Source organism: Odocoileus virginianus, chromosome 15 (genome assembly GCF_023699985.2).
Source record: "Odocoileus virginianus isolate 20LAN1187 ecotype Illinois chromosome 15, Ovbor_1.2, whole genome shotgun sequence".
Classification (NCBI taxonomy): Eukaryota; Metazoa; Chordata; class Mammalia; order Artiodactyla; family Cervidae; genus Odocoileus; species Odocoileus virginianus.
This window is the reverse complement of record NC_069688.1, coordinates 5,412,888-5,434,663: the sequence shown is the minus strand read 5'-3', so window position 1 is coordinate 5,434,663 and position 21,776 is coordinate 5,412,888. Positions and strand designations below refer to the sequence as shown.

Here is a 21,776-nt window from a genome sequence, read left to right as displayed (position 1 = left end):
CTCTAGCGGGGGGAGACACCACCAGGCTGGGTCTCAGGAAGAAACCCCGGGGGCAGCACAGCCTGGGGGCTGGGCGGTGGCGGAGGGGACCCCACGGACAGGACTGAGCCTCTCAGTTACTGCTAGGCCTGAGTCCAGAGGAGGAAGGAACCGGAATGTCTGGCGTCACCAAAGAGGGAAATTCCCTGATCTCTAACCACAGCCGTGCAGAAAGCCCAGGGGTCTCCCAGAGGGGGCTGACAGGACAAGCTAGCCATGGAGAGGCACCAAATCAGAACAGATTCTCAACAGGGGCTACAGCTGGCCCCTCTGACTACAGCGTGACAACCAAGGGTCAGTGCAGGAGACGCGGCGGCGGGATGCATGGGTGTGCGCGTGAGACACACTCAGAGGGCCACGGGGGTGGGACGGCGCGGTGAGGTGACAGGACGGGGAGCCCCTCCACGACCACGTCCAGTAGGAACAAGCACGCTGCGAACCAGCAGCTCGGGTACAGTGCCTTGAGCTCCTGCCCCTCCCTCCCCGGGCTATCTCACTGCTGAATTTCTGCGTGCTTGCCAAAGCACCCAAGGCTCTGAAGCAAGACACTGCTTCCCTGAAACCACCGGGCTCCCCACCTCCACTTCCCATATGGCAGGCGCTCAGCTCTGTCTGGGCACGGCTGCCACCCCACTGCCTCATCTCGCCTGAATATGCAACAGCCCCTGCAGCCTAGTAAGACTGCATGTGGTCACCCTGAGAGCAGCTCTTTAAAGGAAAGAGCGCTTTGTGTCTTCTACAACTGGCACAGGTGTTGGCAATGAGCCTTGGCCACCAACTCGATGTCTGATGAATCTTAGGTGGTGCCTGTGAGTGTGCTAAGTTGCTTCAGTCGTTTCCGACTCTGTGCGACCCCATGGACTGTAGCCGGCCAGGCTCCTCTGTCCATGGGATTCTCCAGGCAAGCATATGGAGTGGGTTGCCATGCCCTCCTCCAGGGGATCTTCCTGACCCAGGGATTGAACCCCAGCCTCCTGCCTTGGCAGACTTTTTTACCCCTAGCGCCACCTGGGGGGCCCATTAGGTGGTGCATCCCCTCAATAATGTGCTCAGTTCAGTTCAGTTGCTCAGTCATACAACTCTTTGTGACCCCATGGACTGCAGCACACCAGGCCTCCCTGTCCATCACCAACTCCCAGAGCTTGCTCAGACTCATGGTCATTAAGTCAGTGATGTCATCCATCCATCTCATCCTCTGTCATCCCCTTCTCCTCCCGCCTTCAATCTTTCCCAGCATTAACATGCTAGGATTTTACAAACCAGGGCCTTGCATGGTTGGGAGGTGTTTCTAGGACTGAAGAACTGGGGTTCAGAGTCAGACAGTCTGGGCTCAAAGGCCAGGAGGACCCCTTTCTAACTAAAAGACCCTGGATAAGCTGCCTCACTTCTGAGTGTCTAAATGCTCTCACTGTGAAAGAGGAGGGACAGCAGGAGCACTGTGCCCATGGGACTGTGAAGAACAGTGACAGCTAACATGTACGGGGAGCTTTTGAAATGGCAGGTGTTCTTCTAAGCACTGTAGAAAGTCCTGTCTCATTGAATCCTTCAAGCAACCAAATTAGCTAGTGTTGTTTTTATTCCCATTTTACAGAGGAGGAAAACAAAGCAGAATAAAGTTAGTAAGTACTGGAGCTGCCGTTCAGATCCAGGCAGCCCAAGTCCAAAGCCCACATCCTGAACCAGAACCCATGTGATGTGTGTGTGCGCTCGGTCGCTCAGGAGTGTCCTACTCTTTGCGACTCCATGGACAGTAGCCTACCAGGCTCCTCTGTCCATGGGATTCTGCAGGCAAGAATACTGGAATGGGTTGCCATTTCCACTCCAGGGGTAAAATACTTAGCCTGGTACAAAACAGTAAGAACTTCCTACATTCTTAGACATACTTTGAAAACTTCGAAACTGGTGCAAGAATCAAACGAGGACAACAGAGCCCATGGCAGAGGCCCTTGCTGTTTCACTCCTCCTAGACAGTTGTCTAGGAGACTTTCCCGCTCACGCTCACACTCTCTTCAGCCTCTTTTAGGAGCTGCTTCAGAGCCAAAGCCTTGCTAAGTTCTTACCTGAAGGCAGCACCTGGTATCCTGTATGTTCTTCAAAGAGCGCCGGCCACAGTCAAGGCCATCAAGGTCACTCACAGGGGCTCAAGCATCCTAACCTCAGCCTCTCTGCTCACAGGGCCCCACAACATGGTTCCAGAACAAGAAGCCCCCCCACCGCAATGAGAAGCCCTCCTGCACCCGAACTAGAGAGTAGCCCCTGCTCTCCGCAGCTAGAGAAAAGCCCGCGCAGCAATGCAGACGCAGCACGGCCATAAATAAAGGAGTAAATAAAATTATTTTTAAAATATTTAAAGAAAAAAGTTCAAATGAGACAGCTAGTTTAAAAAAAGGGGGTGCAAGCCGTCGGCACTCCCTGCAGGGGTGCGCTCTTACCTGCGTCCCCCTCCGCCTCGCCCAGGTTCAGCACGATGATGCAGATGTGCTTGCGGAGCTGGCGCGGGTTGGAGAACTTGCGGCAGCACTTGCTACACTCTAGGCTGCCCCCTTCCTCGGGGGCCCGCAAGCCGTCTGCGCCGGGCAGGGCACTGCGCTCCGCCAGCTCCTCCTCGGGGCTGGGCTTCTTGGTGGACCCCTTGGGCCTGCCTCTCTTCCTCTTCATGACCGAAAATTCTGCGGAGGAAACCAGAGGGCACCGTGGGGTCACAGAAGGCGACAGGGTGGGCCATGCACTCGGTTTCCAAGCATGGAAATATGTCTGCTTCCATGGGGAGCTCACATGGAACAGAATCCACCAGCAGTGCAGGAGGCCTGGGTGCCATCCCCACGTGGGGAAGATCCCCTGGAGAAGGGGATGGCTACCCACCACCCCAGCATTCTTGCCTGGAGAATTCCATGGACAGGGATGCCTGGCTGGGCTACAGTCCATGGGGTCACCAAGAGTCGGACACAACTGAGCAACTAACACTTTCACTTCCCACATTTTATTAAAAAAAGGAAAGCTTGAAGCAGTTCCAGAAATGAGCAGCTACAAACAATCATTTAGTGCTAACATCTCTGCACCTCTGTGCTATTATATAATTGATTCTGTAACCACGTGATTTAAGAATATTAATTTATCAGAACCTGTGCACTTTGCCTGTTCCATAAAGTGGGGAGGGTTTTAAGCTGTGACTGTCAGCTCCAGTTCACAAACCAGGCTCCTTAGAAACCACCATTTCCACTGAAAACTAGTTCTCAGAAACTTGCTAAGGACTGTCTCTGCAAAGGGTTCTCAAAGGCTGCTTAACTTGTCACACTCTTAATGAGTTACACAACTATTCCGACTATTTAAGCCATCATAATTATTAGGTCCAAATTGTTCTGATGGAAAAGAGATAAAAATAATTACAATTTAAAGCCAAAGATTATAGGGCTAGAGACAATATTTTTCAAGTTTCCTGGAGACTGGAGGATTTAAATGTCATCATCAGAGCTGCTTTGGAGCAAGTTTCAAATCATTGTTCACCTCTTATCTCTTCTTAATGAGCATTCATTTTTAAGGCATTCATCTCCAAAGGAAGGTGGGAATTAAGATGGGTGAGTGGGCTGAGGGGGCCTCCTGCCATTGTGGGCAGGTGGAGTGCTGTCTCAGGTGAGTCGACATGAGGGGTGCCCTGGCTAGCACAGCCTGGCTGCCCTGCCATCTCTGGAGAGCCTTCTGTCTGGCTAAGGCATGGCATGTCAGCAGCCAGCCGTCTTTGCATCTGAACATCAGGGCAGAGGAAGGGTCCTAGGTTCGAGCACCATCTTGGGGGAACGGTCATCTGTGCAATTATGATATGTTCGGAGTCCCTCCTGCTCTCCCTGTGGTTCTGCCCAAGAAAACATCAGCCACAGTGCCCCCTGCTGTCACCATGAAGACCCTTTAAGGGGGTCACCTGGGCTCCCAAATCAGACAGGGAAGCCACAGGGGCGGGAGAGGAGGGCAGGAAGGCTCTGCAGGGGAAGCACAGTGGGACAGTGTGGGCTCTGATGGAGGCAACTGCTCGGACGTGGGGTCCCCAGGAACTCAGAGACCAGGCACCGCCAGAATGGGGAGGGGGCATTGAGAGAGGGGAGCTCTCGCAGAAGCAGGGTTTCCACTGAGCTGCAGGGCCAAGGCGGGTCCACCTTGACCTAGAGCTCCAAGCCAGAGCCTTCCATGGCTGGGGCAGCCAGCCTGATGCACCGTCACTGCTTGCCTCCATCTCGCCAGGCTTGCTGGAGAACGGGCTCCCCTGTCGGCCCCGAGATTCCAGCAGGAGGATGACAGCTGTGGGGACAGGAGGCCAAGCACTGCGGACGGGAGGCTGGGGAGGGAGGTGAGGAGGGGAACGTGCAGAGTAAGGACAAACCGTTCACCTCAGAGCCGTTAAAACTCTCCTCCTGATTATTCTTCACAACAGCAGCTACTGAAGCAGCAGTTAATACTGGAGGAGCAGGATGAGTGGAGAGGCTGTAAACCACCCACCACATGTCACATCCGCCGAGCTGGGGAACTGTGTTACAGGACAGCTTATGGGAGGGCCAGCCCAGTCTCAGCCCCGTGCCCTGCCCTGCCCTGCAGACAGAGGTCCTCCTCTGATGCGTGCTGAGGATGCAGCTGTGCAGTGGAGAGGGGGCTTCATCCGTACAGAGGTCCGGCCTCCGCCCGTGGCCATGCGGGTGACCTCAGGTCTGACCTCTGAACACAGTCTGACCTCATGGGGTAGCTGGAGATTGGGGGCCAGTCATGCAGGCGGGCATCATCAAACTCCATAAAAACTCTGGACACCAAGGACGTGGGTGAGTATCCCTGGCTGGAAACACTCCTAAGTCCTATTGTGTAATATAACCGCAAGAAGACAGAGGCATCCAGGACACCATGGGGCGTGGGGGAGGACCAAAGACCCCGCGTCTGGGACCCCGTGGGCCCCCAACCTCACCTGCCATCACTGCCTTTGGCCTGCTCTGATCTGCACCCTTTTTGTTTAGAACTGTCATCCAAGTACAGAGCGTTCCTGAGTTCTGTGAGTCATTCTAGAAGACTGGTGAACCTGAGGGAGTCCTTTGGGTCCCCCAAATTTGTACTTAACTGAAAAAGTGCAGGTGGCCCTGGGAACCCCAGATTTGCAAGGTGTCAGCAATCCTTTTCTTTGGCTGCACTGGGTCTTCATTGCTGCACAGTTTTCTCCAGTTGAGGCCAGGGCTGGGCCACACAGGCCTCTCGTGGTGGCGGCTTCGCTCATTGCAGAGCACAGGCTCTAGGCGCGCTGGCTTCAGGAGCTGCAGGTCGCAGTCTCTACAGCTCAGGCCCAGCAGTCGTGGCTCATGGGCTTTCCTTGTTCCGTGGCATGTGGAATCTTCCCAGACCAGGGATCAAACCTGCGTCCCCTGCAACGGCAGGCGGATGCCTATCCACTGTACCACCAAGGAAGCCCAGTGTCAGCAATCCAGAGCAGATGCAGAAGCCTTGCAGGAGCCGTGCCCTCCATCTCAGCTTCAGATTCAGCACTCATCACGGCAGGGGACCCAGAGTCCGCTCCATGGAGACGTGCAGAGCACGTTGCAGCCGCATCACCCATGGGTGCGACCCTCTCCCAGCGCAGTGGGAGTGCAGCCCAGCCGGCCAGACCCGAGAGTGGTCTGTATCCCCCAGCACCTGACCCGGTGTCCCACCCAGCAGGCGCCCCGCAAATCCTTGGTGAATGAACTCAACAAGCAGGGTGCAATCTGCTGTCAAAGAGTAAACATAAAATCGACCCTGAAAGCTCTGGAAAACCTCTAACATGATGGTGAGGAAGCTAATCTTACATCTGACCGCATCCATAATTTAGATTCTCAAGATCAATTAGCTAGCTAAAAATGAAATTTTCATAAATGAACTTGGAACAATTTAAGCACCGAAAATGAGCTGCTGCCACCAGCTACCCACGTGGTACAAAAGAGCAGAGAATCCTGAAAGTGGACAAGGGAAATGCTGGCACCTCTACCGGCTCACGCCGTGATGGCATCTCAGCGCGGGAAGCTTCAGCTCCTCGTCCTCCTCCCTGAATCCCTGCATTCAGGTGCCACTGAACTCTGCGGATTTTGCCCCAAAGACGCCTGCTGGCAAACCCCCTCTCGGTGCACCCAGACCCCCGCCCACCAGCTCAGCGGCCGCCTTCTGCTCTGCTCTCTCTCGGCCTCCATCCCTTGTCCCACTGCCGCCCCCTTGCTCTAGAACTTTCCATGGTTCTTGAGCAGTTTGCCCCACGACTCTCAGACCTGGCTTTTCAGGCCCCTTAGCACATGGTCCAACCCTGCACATGCACACAAGTGCGCGTGCAAACACACACACCCTCAGCATTGTGCTTGCTCCCTCTCTCCCCCCACCACCCACCCACTCAGGGCCACGTCCAAGGCCTCCCGAAATACGTGGAGGTGACACCTGTCTCTTTTTAACTTACCTGTACTGCTCCCCCTCTTGCATCCTGATCAGAATCCAACTCCTGTTGCAAATCCTAACACTTCAGGCCCCGTTCAAATCCCAGTACATCCTCTGTGAGACGGTTCACCCCCCAGGGGCCGTGTGAGGCACACACTTGTACAAACTCCCCCACACTGTTTCCTGACTGTGCTTCCCTTCCCCCACCATCGATCACACACCCTGAGGTGTGAGCTGCCTTTTCATCCTCAAGTCCCACAGGATCTGGGGCAGTGCTAGAGGCACAGCACACTCTCCACACAAGAAACACATGTTGTCAAAGCTGTGGTTTCCCAGTGGTCATGTACGGATGTGACCACTGGGCCGTAAAGAAAGCTGAGCACCAAAGAACTGATGCTTTTGAATTGTGGTGTTACAGAAGACACTTGAGAGTCCCTTGGACTGCAAGGAGATCCAACCAGTCCATCCTAAAGGAGATCAACCCTGAATATTCACTGGATGGACTGATGCTGAAGCTGAAGCTCCAATACTTTGCCCACTTGATGCGAAGAGCCAACTCATTGGAAAAGACCCTGATGCTGGGAAAGATTGAAGGCAGGAGGAGAAGGGGACGACAGAGGATGAGATCGTTAAGTACCACCATCAACTCAATGGATATGAGTCTGAGCAAACTCCAGGAGACTGTGAAGGACAGGGAAGCCTGGTGTGCTGCAGTCCATGGGGTTGAAAAGAGTTGGACACAACTGAGCTACTGAACAAAGTCATTTCATAATAGGAAAGGAAGCAGTTAGAAAACAAGTCATTTCCTACGTCCCAAGATTCCACCAGGAGGAAAGAAGTAAGCCATGGTGCACCTCGACTCCATCTCAGATCCAGTCTGGGGATAACTTCCTCACGGTCAGAAAATTACCCTTGCAGATCCAAGGCCCGAACTAGCAAGTGACAGAAAGAGTCAGCTGGAGTTGTTTAAATTTAATCAAAGGACAACATGAGAATTATGAAAAAAATCTCGACGTTATCAACCATCTTAATAACATAAGTCCTTTATTTGTACATCACTCAAGTCTGTGAGGCACTTTCCCAGCTATTATCTTGTTTTATCTTCATAAAAACCTTGAGATAGATGCAGCAAATGTAACTCCTCAATGGGAGAAGAAATCAAGGACCCAAAGGTGCAAGGGACTTGGCACATATTCCAGAACTTGCTGCTGAGGTGGGACCTGGGTTCCTTCCCTGCCCAGGTCTTTCTGCTGAGACACGTGGCCCTCAGGTCCGTTCTGGAGATGGTAACGAAACCAAGACCCGCACTGCCAAGAACAGCGGCCGGGAGTTAAGCCGACCTGGTCCAAATCCACCAGCCTCAGCTTCTCTCTTTTTTTAGTAAAGACTGTATATCTTTTATTTTAATATTTTACTTTATTTTATTTGGCTGTGCCAGGTCTCAGCTGCAGCATGTGGAATCTTTAGCTGCGGCATGTGGGATCTAGCTCCCTGACCAGTGATTGAACCCAAGGCCCCCTGCATTGGGAGGGTGGAGTCTTGTCCACTGGACCACCAGGGTGGAAACTGGCCCCCCAGCCTCAGTGCCTAACACGAAAAATAAACACGGAACCGCTATTTTATAAGAAGTCGCTATTAAATAAAAAGCAGCCCATTACAACGCCGAGCACAGCGCTCATGAAGTGAAGGATAATCAGCAACGGTTCCTTACGCCGGCTCCAGTCATGAATATGCTGACTTGGGCCGTCTCTGAAGACACTATTACCCTCCCAGCCTGTCCACTGTGAGATCCTGCGATTTCTCAACATACACACGTTCTTGTTCATTAAGGCGCATTCTCCTCGATTTCTTCATTTTAAAACATCTCACACACGGAAAAGGCCAGTACAGAACTAGGGAGTACAAATCCCACTCTGCCTGAAAACAAGGGTAAAGCCAGCCCTTCGGCTCCGGCTCTGCAGCTCCACCTCCAGTCACACCAGCTCAAGAATTTAGGAAAATCATGGGGCATTAACTCTGCCAGGCCTGACAGTCAGCCTCCCCGGGAGCCCAGGAACAAAGAGACAGTGGATGGTGTCAGCGCCCAGGCAGACAGCAGGGGCAGTTACGGGGTAGATCAAGAAGGGAGGAAGGCGGGAGAAGGAAGAGAGGGAAGGGAGAAGAGTTCCTGCTGAACATCCGAAAGGGGGAGTGACCGCAGAACCGGAATCCGGCTGTCAGGAGACCCACGTAAATTCCTCCTAGGGTAAGGCCAGTGTCCCCACCTCCACCAGGATGAACAAGCGTGCACACACACACTCATCCATCTCACAACACTCCCAGCAGACCTGCACCCACCCATCACACACACTCACCCATCACACACACTCACCCATCTCTCTCTCACACACACATACACTCATCACACACACTCACCCATCTCACACACACACACACACACACACCATCTCTCACACACACACACAAATACACTCATCACACACACTCACCCATCTCACACACACACACACACACCCATCTCTCACACACACACACAAATACACTCATCACACACACTCACCCATCTCACACACACACACACACACCCATCTCTCACACACACACACAAATACACTCATCACACACACTCACCCATCTCACACACGCACCCATCTCTCACACACACACATACACTCATCACACACACTCACCCATCACACACACACACCCCTCTCACACACACACATACACTCATCACACACTCACCATCACACACACACACCTCACACACACACACACTCACCCATCTCACACACGCACCCATCTCTCACACACACACATACACTCATCACACACACTCACCCATCACACACACACACCCCTCTCACACACACACCCCCTCACACACACACACACACACATACACTCATCACACACACTCACCCATCACACACACACACCCATCTCTCACACACACACGCATACACTCATCACACACACTCACCCATCACACACACACACCCATCTCTCACACACACACGCATACACTCATCACACACACTCACCCATCACACACACACCCATCTCTCACACACACACGCATACACTCATCACACACACTCACCCATCACACACACACCCATCTCTCACACACACACGCATACACTCATCACACACACTCACCCATCACACACACACCCATCTCTCACACACACACGCATACACTCATCACACACACACACACACACACCCATCTCTCAAACACACACGCATACACTCATCACACACACTCACCCATTACACACACACTCCCATCAGACCTGCACCCACACATCACATACACATTCACCCATCACACACTCATCTATCTCACACACACACACACACACCCCATCTCACACACACTCATCACACACACCCACACACACACACTCATCACAGACACCATCACACCTACACTTCCATCAAACCTGTACCCACCCACACACACACACTCACCCATCATACACACTCACTCATCTCTCTCTCACACACACAATCACACACACCTACCCATCACACATACACTCTCATCAGGCCAACATTCACACACTCCAATCAGATGCACACACACCTATCACATCCATCACATACATACACCTCATCACACACACTTACCCATGACACACACTCCCATCAGACCCACACCCATCCATCACATACACACATACTCATCACATACACACTCAACCCACACATTCTCTTATATACTCATACAAACACACAAGAGAAAGAATAAACTTGGTCCATTAGGGAATTTTTTTCTTGGAGCAGAGTCAGAGATTTGATTAGGAGGAAGGGAGAAAAAAATGAAAAGTTCTTTTGCAGACCACTTCCAACATAAGCAAAAGAGATTAAAAGGCTATAAAATAAACCAGAGGACTTAGGAAGCTTCATGTTATAAAGGGAGGCCAAAATAATAAATCAATTACTACCCAGTTAGAGGTTTAATTAAACCATTTCAAGCATCTCTCAACATAAAATGAATTGTGAAAGTTAAACCCGAATGAAAATCATTAGAGAGGAAACTAAGATTCTGGAAGTCTCAAATTTTATGGACTTGGACAAAGAGAGAAGGAAAGACTTGGGGCTCTTAATGAAAGACTTTTGAAAAAATGTTCTCATGTTAACAGTCTAGGTCTAATTAAAATCTTAAGAAATACTTTTTAAAATTACACAGGCAACTAACTTTCCAGTATACACACACACACACACACACACACACACACAAACAGAAAGTGTATGCAAGAAGAATTTAAGTCAAAAGTGAATTAGTAAATGAAGGAAAATAACTTCTAAAAGTTGTGGTAAGAATCTGACTATGCCCCAAGTGCCACAAGAACACCGTGGCCAGACCTCTCAGGACAGCTCTCTCCTGCTCTCTGCCCATCCCGTGCCCAACCAGCCTGCTTCGTCTACACCCTCCTAACAGGAGTGACCCTCGTTTGTAATGGGCTGGCAAAAAAGTTCATCCCAGTTTTTCCATAACAGTGAAATTTTGGGCCAGCCCAATACTTGCCCCAGGCCTCAGCTAATGATAGCTCGTCCAAGGGGTGGTGAGGGGAGCGCCCCTCTGGTTTCCCTGGTAACTAATGAGCCCACCTGACACTGATTCCCCTGTATCTGACAACACCCCCTTCCCCTGGGGAGCAAAGGCCGCCACCATGTCCGGCCCACTGTCCGCTGCACGTGGTGGGGGGTCGCTCCAGGACTCGGCTTCAGCGTGTAAGCCCCCCATCCGTTAAACCACCGAAGTCTCTGTTGCTGACCCCAGGCTCTTCATTGGGTCCTGTGCTTGTGCTTGGGTCAAGCAGGTGCAGCCCAACAACTGGCAGAACAGCCAGGAGACTGAGGAGACTCCGTGAGCACTGAGATGTCAAGATGTTGGGAAATACAGGACGGGGGATGGAAAGTCTGAGGGCCTATCCGCTACGGTGGTGCTCCAGAGTTACAGGGAGATCCCCGGGAGGCCGACCTTGCTGAATGGGGGCTGCCAGGTGCTCTGGAGAACAGTGGCCTCTTCACGGTTCTGCTATTGTATCACGGTGAGCCTTTCATTGTTGGTTAAGCTATTGACAGCATTCTGGGCTTCCCAGGTGGCCCAGTGGTAAAGCATCTGCCTGCCAGTGCAGGAGACATGAGTTTGCTCCCTGGCCCCTGGTCACAAAGGGGCTGATGTGACTGAGCACACAGCACCCAAGGCAGCTTTCTATGAGGGACTGGACCAAGCACACAGCACCCAAAGCAGCTTTCTAGGAGGGACTGGACTGAGCACTCAGCACCCAAGGCCACTTTCTAGAAGGGATGTTACTGAGCACACAGCACCCAAGGCAGCTTTCTAGAAGGGATGTGACTGAGCACAAAGCACCCAAGGCAGCTTTCTAGAAGGGATATGACTGAGTACAAGGCACCCAAGGCAGCCTTCTAGGAGGAACTGGACTGAGCACTCAGCACCCAAGGCCACTTTCTAGAAGGGATGTTACTGAGCACACAGCACCCAAGGCAGCTTTCTAGAAGGGATATGACTGAGCACAAAGCACCCAAGGCAGCTTTCTAGAAGGGATGTGACTGAGTACAAAGCACCCAAGGCAGCTTTCTAAGAGGGACTGGTATTTCCCTTGTGCCTTCAAAATGAAAATGATCCACCTGGGCTCTCTGGAACGTTAGCCTTTTGTGATCTCTAAGACTAAAGGAGAATAAGAGCTTTTAGATAAACTCTACAAATAACCATGTCTTGGGAATGAGAACTCTTGAGGATTTCATTCCCCCCTCAACCAGTTCAGAGGAGCCTATGTGGGCAACTGACCAGATTTATTTTGCAAATGGACTGGTTTTAATTGGCTGTCCTTGGTGGAGATGAGGATCATTTTAGACAGAAGACTGTTATACTTCAATGGATATTAAATTCTAATTTTGTTAATTGAGGTCTTAATACATTGTATTTATGAAAGTTATTGTTAGCCATACTTTTGTCTTGATGTGTTTTGTTTAATCACTAAGTTGTGTCTGACTCTTTGAGACCCCATAGACTGTAGTCCACCAGGCTCCTCTGTCCATGCGATTCTCCAGGCAGGAGTACTGGGGTGGGTTGCCATTTCCTACTCCAGGGGATCTTCCCGACCCAGGGATTAAACCCACGTCTCCTGTGTTGGCAGGCGGATTTTTACTACTGAGCCACCTAGGGATGGAGAGAAAATTATCTAGTGAAATTGTCAAAGAGTATAACTCCTCAAGAAGCGTGACACTGTTTCTTCAGGTCTGCTGCTAAAGGCACATGCACAATGACAGTCGAGTATAAGGAATAAAATGTAGAGCCTATAAAGAAGGGTTTCCCCGATAACATACCTCTGAGTCTATTCACGAGATCTGGCTAGCTTTTCCCCAGTGTGAATATAAAGGAGGCCTAGAACCGAGGGACCTGATCTGAACCAGGGGTGGGAGCTAGCACCCCAGCATCACAGGACGAGTATTTTTGATCATCAGTGCTCTCTATTGGAAGATTTGCAATCAAAAGGGGAAGCAATGGAAAGTCTGAATGTACTAAGGCATGAGGAAGTCATTCTCACTAATACATGGTTTAACTTCAGCTTCACGGACCAGAGCAGCCTGCTTTGTGGCCTCTCAGACTTACATTGCACACTCACTTTGGCCATTGAGGAAAGGAATGCATCAGAAAGCTAAAATGGAGTAGCGTGCTTCAGACATCCAACGTAAAAACTGGTGGCCATTGTATATGGGATTTTAGACATGTTCTATTACTGCAGGGTTTTCTGAGCTATACCGCAAACTGCGTGCTAAGTCGCTTCAGTCGTGTCCAACTCTGCAATGCTATGGAACATAGCCCACCAGGCTCCCGTGTCCATGGGGTTCTCCAGTCAGGAATACTAGAGTAGGTAACCATTTCCTCCTCCAAGGGATCTTCCCGACCCAGGGATCAAAACTGCACCTCTCAGGTCTCCTGTGTTGGCAGGTGGGTTCAGAAGCCAGAGGTGGTATTACGTCAGTCGGGGTCACTGCTTGTGTTCGCTTAATGCTCATGCCTGCACTGCACTTGCCGGTGTCTTACATTTCGTCCCTAGTCTGAGGGAGGAAGTCTATTCGAGGACCGAGCAGCTACCCGCCCCCCTGTGAAGTGAGTCTAACTGCTGGGTCTCCAGTGAGACACAATCCTCCTCCTCCTCTGGGCTTCCATGAAAAGTCAACCAGCTACTGTGCCTACGTGGAGACTACTGTCCCTGGTGGAGAAAGACCCACCACCTTGCTGTCCCATGGGCCAGTACATCAGAAGGACCCCGTCGGTGAGGGTCACCGTGTGACTGACCGCCTGTGAGCTCCCCGGGCTGGGTTGTCTGCAGCAGAATGGGATTAACTGTTTTCTGTTTGGAAAGACCAAAGGGGTGCACCTCTAATGGCACCCAACATAACACGGGCTGGCAGACCTGTCCCGTGACTGCTGACTCCTGGCGAGGCCACCAGGATGCTTCCGCTAAAACTGGGCCTCCCCCTCCCCATGGGGGTGGCTCTGGGTGTGTGAGAGGACCAGGGTGGCCTGACTTTCCTCGTAACGGCCAGGGCGCGGCAGCCATTGACCTTGTAAGCAGCCGGCTCCAGAACCTGCCCCCACGGTGACAAAGGATCGTCCTTGGCATACTAGACGCCTTCCTCTTGACACTCTGGCTGCTGCTGTCTGTACCGTTTGTGGTATCCGTATGCAGCGCCTCCAGCACACCTGACCCGGGAATATTGCAGAAGATGGACTGCCCAGGACTGTGAGGGTCGTTCCTGGTGTGGAGGGGCGCAGTGCGTGGCCAGGCCTCTCCAGGTAGCTGCTCCCTTGTTCTCTTTCCATCCCCTGCCCGACCACAGCGGCTTCATCTACACCCTCCTGGCGTCAGTGACCCTCATCTATACCCACCCCAGCTAATGAGAGCTTATCAGAGCGGCAGTGAGGGGCGTGCCACTCTACCAGTTTCCCCGGTAACTAATGAGTCCACCGACATCAACTCCCCTACTACTGGTCACCTCCCTTCCCCTCAGAAGTGAAGACTGCCCCTGAGTCCTGCCCGCTGTCCGCCACCCACAGGAACATGTCACTCCAGGGCCCTGCTTCAGACATGCAAACCCCCATCCATTAAACCACCGATGCCTCTGTTGCTGACTCCAGGCTCTTTCTTGGATCTGGAAACTGGGTGAGTACAGGGCTTGCGGGTCTATGCGGTGCGGCCCAACAAACACGCAAGCAGGACGTGCGCAAATCTCACTTTCCAACTTACTAGAGCAGCGGTTCCCAACCTTTTTGGCACCAGGGAGTGGTTTTGCAGAAGACAATTTTTCCACGAACCGGAGTCCACTGGGGAGGGTGGGAATGGTTTGGGGATGATTCAAGCTCATTACATTTATCATGCACTTTATTTCTGTTGCTATTACATCAGCTTCACCTCAGATTATCAGGAATCAGACTCTGAGGTTGGGGACCCTTGAACTAGATGACCTTGAGTATGCTGTTTTAACTCCTCTATTCTCTGAAACACACATTCCTCAATTTAAAAATCTGGGCACCAGCAAGGAAATAGAAGACATGACAATACTATAAACCAACAAAACCTAACACACACACATAGGACATGCCTAGCCATCAACAGCAGAATACAAATTCTTCTCAAGTGCACAAGGGACATTCTCCAGGTTAGATCACAATGACCAGCCATAAATCAAGTCTCAGTAAGTCTATAAGGGCTGAAATTAGAAACAGAGAAGGACTTCCCTGGTGGTCCAGTGGTTGGGAGTCTGCCTGCCCGTGCAGGGGACACAGGTTTGATCCCTGGTCTGGGAAGATTCTACATGTCACAGGGCAGCTAAGCCAAGCACCAGAACCACGAAGGCCGTGTACCTGAGAGCCTGTGCCCCGCAATAGGAGCCCGAGCACCACAGCCGGGAGCAGCCCCTACGTGCACCGGTGAAGACCCAGGGCAGCCCTAAGTAAATAAATAAATAAAAATTTAAAAAAAAAAAGAAAAGAGCAGAATGAAATTTGGGAGATTCAGAGATAAATGGAAATTAAATGGCACTCCTAAATAAATAATGAGTCAAAAAAGAAATCATAAGGGAAATTAGAAAATTCACTGAGACAGAAAAGCAGAAAAACGCAGCAGACCAACACTAATGAGATGCAGCAAAAGCAGTGCTTAGAGGCCAATTTAAAGCTGTAAGTGTTAAATAAAGAAGAAAGAGACCAGAAGCCTCCAGCTAAAAAACTAGAAAAACTAGAAGCAAACTAGATGCAACACAAGCAGAGAACAGAAATGATAAAGACAGGAGTGAAACAATGAAATAGAATACAGAACTGAAACATATACCCGGAAGACCTAAGTGCTCACTATCATTAATTACCAAGAAAATGCAAATTAGAACCACAATGTGATACTAGCCCAGATCCACAAGGATGGCTAGCATCAAACACAGGAAAAGTAACAAGTGCTGGGAAAGCTGCAGAGAAATCGGATCCCTCGTATATTAACAGGAACAGATAGTAACAGGAATGGTCCAGGGCTTCATCTGGTTGGAAAACGGTTCTGCAGCCCTCGTCTCGAAAAGTGAAACACAGAATTAGCTTATGATTCAACAATTCCACTCCGAGGTATAAACTTAATAAAAATCTGTATCTATACAAATGCTTCTACACAAATTCTTCTCCATCTACACAAGTGCTCCTACACAAGTGTTTACAGAAGCATGATTCATGAGAGTCAGAAAGAAGAAATAACCCAAGTGTCTGTCAACAAATCAATGGGTGGACAAAATGTGGCCAGTCCATACAATGAAAGTTTATTCAGCCATTAAAAAAAAAAAAAAAATGAAGCACTGATACAGACTACAACCTGGAAACATGCTAAATGAAAGAAGTCAGGCACAAATGACTACATATTACATGATTCAATTTGTATGAAACTTACAAAAAAGGCAAACCCAAAGAGTAAAAAAGTACATTAATGGTTGCCAAGGTATAGAGGAAAGGAAAACTGAAAGTGACTTTTTTTTTTGGTAATCGTACTTTTACTGAGATGTAATTCACCTACCATAAAATTCATCCTTAAGTTTAAAAGTGTGCAATTCAGTGATTTTTACACATTTGCAGAGTTGTCCAACTATCACCACTGTCTGGTTTTAGATTATTTTCATCATCCACCAAAGAAAACCCATATTTTCTAATAGTCATTCTCCATCAGCCCCTCCCCCAGCCCCTGCTAGGGCTTCCTAGGCGGCTCAGTGGTAGAGAATACACCTGTCAAAGCAGGAGACGTGGGTCCACTCTCTGGGTCAGGAAGATCCCCTGAAGAAGGAAATGGCAAACCATGGGAGCGACTTCTTAATGGGTACAGGGTTTCTGAGGTGGCTGAGATGCATTACAGTGTAAATATACTAATAACCACTGAATTATACACTTTAAAATGATGGATTTTATGTAAACCTTATCTGTAACCTTGTTTATAATGACACAAAGCTGGGGAGAAGATATATATCATCAGGAAAGAAAAGGTTATGTAAATTAAGAATTACCCATAGAATGAAATACAGACAATAAAAAGAATGGAGACATGTTAGTAGTGAAGTGGCAGGCTATTCATACAGTGCTGACAGTTCTGTTACTAAATAACAAGACAACAGAGAGTTTATATGATCATATATGCATATAGAAATGTCTAAGAACACACTTAATCATTAGCAGTGATACTGAAGCTGAGCCAGACCTATGGGGCTTCTGGGCACAAAAGTCTTTCTGTTTTCCTCTTTGCTTCATTATAGAAAATGGGCTTTGTTCCATGACCTTCCCTGAGTTCCATCAGGCAGGTTCAGACAGCTAGCTGCTAATCAGGGAAGGAAGGAGATGCACAGACAAGTGAGGAACAGTCAAAGGAAACAACAGTGCAGCCTTCCTGCAGGGTCCTGGTTCCCCTTCAAGGGATACACAGCATCACAACAGTATCTCTGAGCTGCTTTGCAGACACTAACATTCCTACCAGGTAAGAGGAGTTAACGGTACGCAGCCCACAAGCACTGCAGACCCCAGGTGGGCTGGAGTCATAAGCCTGATGATGAGGACGCCCACTTACCTCCCCACCAACCAAGCAAAAGAACGCCCACGAGCTGCTGACGTCCTTTTTGAACCACTGCTATTGAACTCAATACCCCTTCCAGGTCAAGACACCGAACGTTCAGTGCATTAGCCTGCTGTGTGCCCTTTGCCTGGCAATGCAGTAAAGCTGTTCTTTCCTACTCCACCCAAAACTCTGTCCCTGAGATTTAGTTCAGTGTTGGCGTTCAGAGGCTGGATTCAGTTTTAGTATTTCTAGGATCTCAGAGGGATGGTTAGGGAGATGTACCTTCCTCACTGTATATTGTTTTAACATTTTTCCAGCAAAGTGTTATTACTGTTTTAATTGAAAATGAAAGTATAAAGACGTGATTGCTTTGATGGGTTTACTCACACGGGGGGTGCAAGGCCCAGGAGAAGCCCAGGGGTGCGCCTGCAGGACTGCAGGGGAGCTTTACGGGAACGGGTTCCCATGCGGCACTAAGGAGAAAGGTCTGGGGTCTAGAGAATCTGTGCAGCTCTCAGGGGGCCCGGAGTATCAGAGGAGGAGGGGGAACGGGCCCCAGCGCGGCCTTCACGCCGCCCGCAACACCGCAGAGAAGGGAAGGGGGCTCGTGCCGGTCAGAAGGGTTTCCAGGTCTGATAGGTTTGAGTGAAGGCTAGCTGCTGGAGCTTCCTGAATGACAGGTAGAACGGAACACACATTGCGTGAGACAGCGGAGCAGCAAGGCTGGCGGGAGGAGAATACCCGAGGACACAGGTGACTGTTCCCATCAGGGCCCCGTGTCAGCGCCTGAGCAGGACCCGGGACAGCCCAGGCCCCTCTCCAGTGCACCCTGCCAGCACAGGACGGGACAGACAGACTGGGGCGGGGGGCGGGAGGTCGCAGGAGCCCCGAGGAGGGCCTCCCACCCAACCTGGGCCAGGCATGCGCTCCCAGGAGGAGGGAGGCACTCGGGACGGCCGCCTAGCCCACAGGGACGCCTCTCACAAACATCGGAGAGGAGAGAAGGGGTAGAAGGGACACGTACCTTCCAACACAGACACACACATATCCCTGTGGATTCTACCTGCTTTATTATTACTTATTCCTTCATTGTTTAGAAATGAAATGAATAATTCAAATTATTGGATCTCTTACATTTCATTTCAGGAGGAGGAAAACCTTTTAATGTGGCTGTGCAGCATGTGGGATCTTAGTTCCCCAACCAGGGACTGAACGGATCCCCTATGTTGGGAGCAAGCAGTCTTAACCACTGGACGGCCAGGGAAGTCCCTAGGAGGAGAACTCTTAGTAAGCAAAGCTGAATAAAAATAGAATGAAGAGCTTTGCAACAGCCTTTCTGAGTTCTTTGCATGTTAATCTGTATGACAACCATCTGCCACAGGAATTTTACAAAAAGAGATTATCTGTTTTTCTGAGTTTATACATGTTGAGGTGGGGACACACACATTTGAAGTCCTTGACTTAAAGCCGTGGTTCCATCTGCCCATGAAGCTATACTCTTTGGGAAGCGGAGGCCCCTCAACCGCTCAGCAGGGAGGTGGCAGCGGGGAAGGCAGGGCTCCTGATGGGTCAGGATGGGGGAGGACCTTGCTCACTCCCAGACCTGGGGGCACAGGGTGGGGGTCTGAGCTTTGAGTCCTGGCATCAGGCAGATTCTTTTTTTTCCCCCCAGCTTTATTGAGGCATCACTGACAAACAAAAACTGTATATATTTAGGTTGTACAATGTGATTTTTTAAGGTGTACAAGATGGTTTAATATACGTATGCATTGTGACATGCTTACCACATCAAGCTCGTGAACACAACTACCACCTCACATAAAACCACTTTGTATGTGCGGGTGAGAACAGTTAAGATCTACTCTCTCAGCAAACTTCAAGTACACAATTCAGTGTTGTCAGCTAGCATCACCGTGCTGCCTGTCAGATCCCTAGCTCTAATAGGAAAACTCACACGCGTTCACCAGCAGCTCCCCATTTCCCCCACCCCCAGGCAACCACTGATCTACTGCCTGGTTCTATGAATCCAGCTGGTTTCGATCCCACATATAAGTGAGATCATACGGTATCTGTCTGTGTCTGACTTATTTCACTTAGTATAAAGTCCTCCACTTTCATCCACATAGCAAATGGCAAGTTTTCCTTTTTCATAGCTGAATAATATTCCTGTCTGTGTGTGCATGTGCGTGTATGTATCTTATTTTCTGCATCCAGTCATCAGCTGATGAACACTTAGGCTGTTTTCATATCTCGCCTACTATGAACACAGAGGTCCCTCCTTATCCATGGGGGACACTTTCCAAGATCCCCAGCAGATGCCTGAAACCACAAACTGTGATATGAACCCTGTAAGCACCCTATAATGTACTGAACCCTATAAGTACTATGTTTCTGCCTATACATAGATATCAAAGATAAATTTAACAGACAGTGAGAGATTAATAATAATAAAATACAATTATAATATAATACATGTAGTATCTCTCTCTCTCTCAAAACATCCTACTGTACTGTATTCACCCTTCCTTTTTTTTTTGGCTACACCACGTGGCTTGCAGGATACATGATCTTAGTTCCCCAGCCAGGGACTGAACCCACGCCCCCAGCAGTGGAAGCATGGTGTCTTAACCACTGGACTGCCATAGGAGTCCCACCTCACCCTTTTTCTTATGATGATGTGAAATGAGAAATGCCTAAGTGAATGGTGTAGGCACTGTGATGGAGTGTGAGGCTGCTATAACCTTCTGACCATGTGTCAGAGGGAGGACCACATGCTCCAGGTGACCCTGGGTGGATGTCAGGATCAGATGATGTCATGTTGGTAGGTGGGGCCTCAGCATGTTGTCATGTCAGTGGGTGGGGCCTCAGGAATGCCATGTCGGTGGGTGGGACCTCAGGATGATGTCATGCCAGTGGGTGGGGGCCTCAGGAAGGAATGAGCTCATTATGCTACTCAGAAGAGTGTGCAATTTAAAACTGATGTGATTTTTATTTCTGGAATTTTCCCATTTAAGATTTCTAGACTACAGTTGACCAAGCGTAAGAGAAGGCATGGGAAGTGAAACCACAGATAAGCAGGGATTTAACACCGCAGTGGGCAGGGGACGGGGGTATCTCTGAGATCCTGACTTCATTTCCTTTGAACACAGGCCCAGCAGTGGGATCGCCGGATCACGCGGTGGTGCTATTTTTAATTGTTTAAGGAACCGCCCTACTGCTTTCCCACCAGTAGGGCAGGAGGGGTCCCTTTTCTCCACACCCTCATCGACACCTGTTACCTCTTTTCATTTTCATGACAGCCGTTCTCACGACCGGGAGGCGGGTGACAGCTCAGGTGGTGCTGATTTGCATTTCCCTGGTGATTAGTGAGGTTGAGCACTTTTTCACATACCTCATGGCCATTTGTGCATCTTCTTTGTGAAAAGGTCTCCTCAGGTTTTCTGCCCATTTTTAATCAAGTTATGGGGCAGATGCTCAGTGCCTGGCACAGACCTTCCCCCACCCCCATACTCTTCGTCCCTAAAGCAGTCAAGTGTAACCCACCCCCTCCACCCCAGCTTCCTCTGGTGGGGGGAGGTCAGACCCGTCTCCCGGGCTGGCGGGAGGGGACAAGGAACTCCTCGGACACACCACCCAGATTAGTGACAGCGACGCAGACACTTCCTGCCCCTCCTCACTTGCCTGGCTTCTCTTAGTTTCTCCTTACGCCACTAGGCGTTAAACAGAACTTCTCCTAACTTCCCAACAACTCAATCCTCTGTCAGGCAAGCTTCTCTGAGCACCCTGGGAATGGCCAGAGGGACTCGTTAACCAAAACATTTTGTGTCTGGAGTCTCTCCTTGTTAACGGTGTCAGACAGACGATCAATAAGCCAGCCCGTTCAGAGATGCCAGCCTGAATATTCCCAGGAAAGAGCAATTGGATTACTACTGTAACTAATGAATCCTGTGACGAGAAGTGTACTGCCACAGACTGAGGTTCGGCACAGGAGACCAGCCGCCCTCTCTCATCACAGAAAAAGAGTTTTGTGGGAGCTTTTTCTGACACCGGCTTGTAGCTCTTCCTCCCAGGCTATATCTTTTCTTTGTCTGCGGGGACCTAATTACAGCACCTGGATGCTTCCTCCAACCCAGCCACCTGCTGCATCTCATGCCGTTCCGTGGGAGGTCTGGACACTGCAAACCAGTGTATTTCACA

At 50.1% G+C, this 21,776-nt stretch overlaps 1 protein-coding gene across 3 annotated transcripts in view; it reads right to left on the bottom strand.

Annotated features, from left to right (window-relative positions):
- The window catches only part of ZFAT (zinc finger and AT-hook domain containing), a 146,012-nt gene that overhangs the window by 104,709 nt on the left and 19,527 nt on the right, over positions 1 to 21,776 (bottom strand). For 2 of the 3 annotated variants that reach the window (XM_020893094.2, XM_070476961.1), the window contains exon 3: positions 2,472 to 2,708. The exons of the other annotated variant lie outside the window; for it this stretch is intronic. In XM_020893094.2, coding sequence (XP_020748753.2) covers positions 2,472 to 2,708 — 237 coding nt within the window. The remainder of the gene's footprint in view (positions 1 to 2,471; positions 2,709 to 21,776) is intronic. 3 annotated transcript variants of the gene reach the window in all.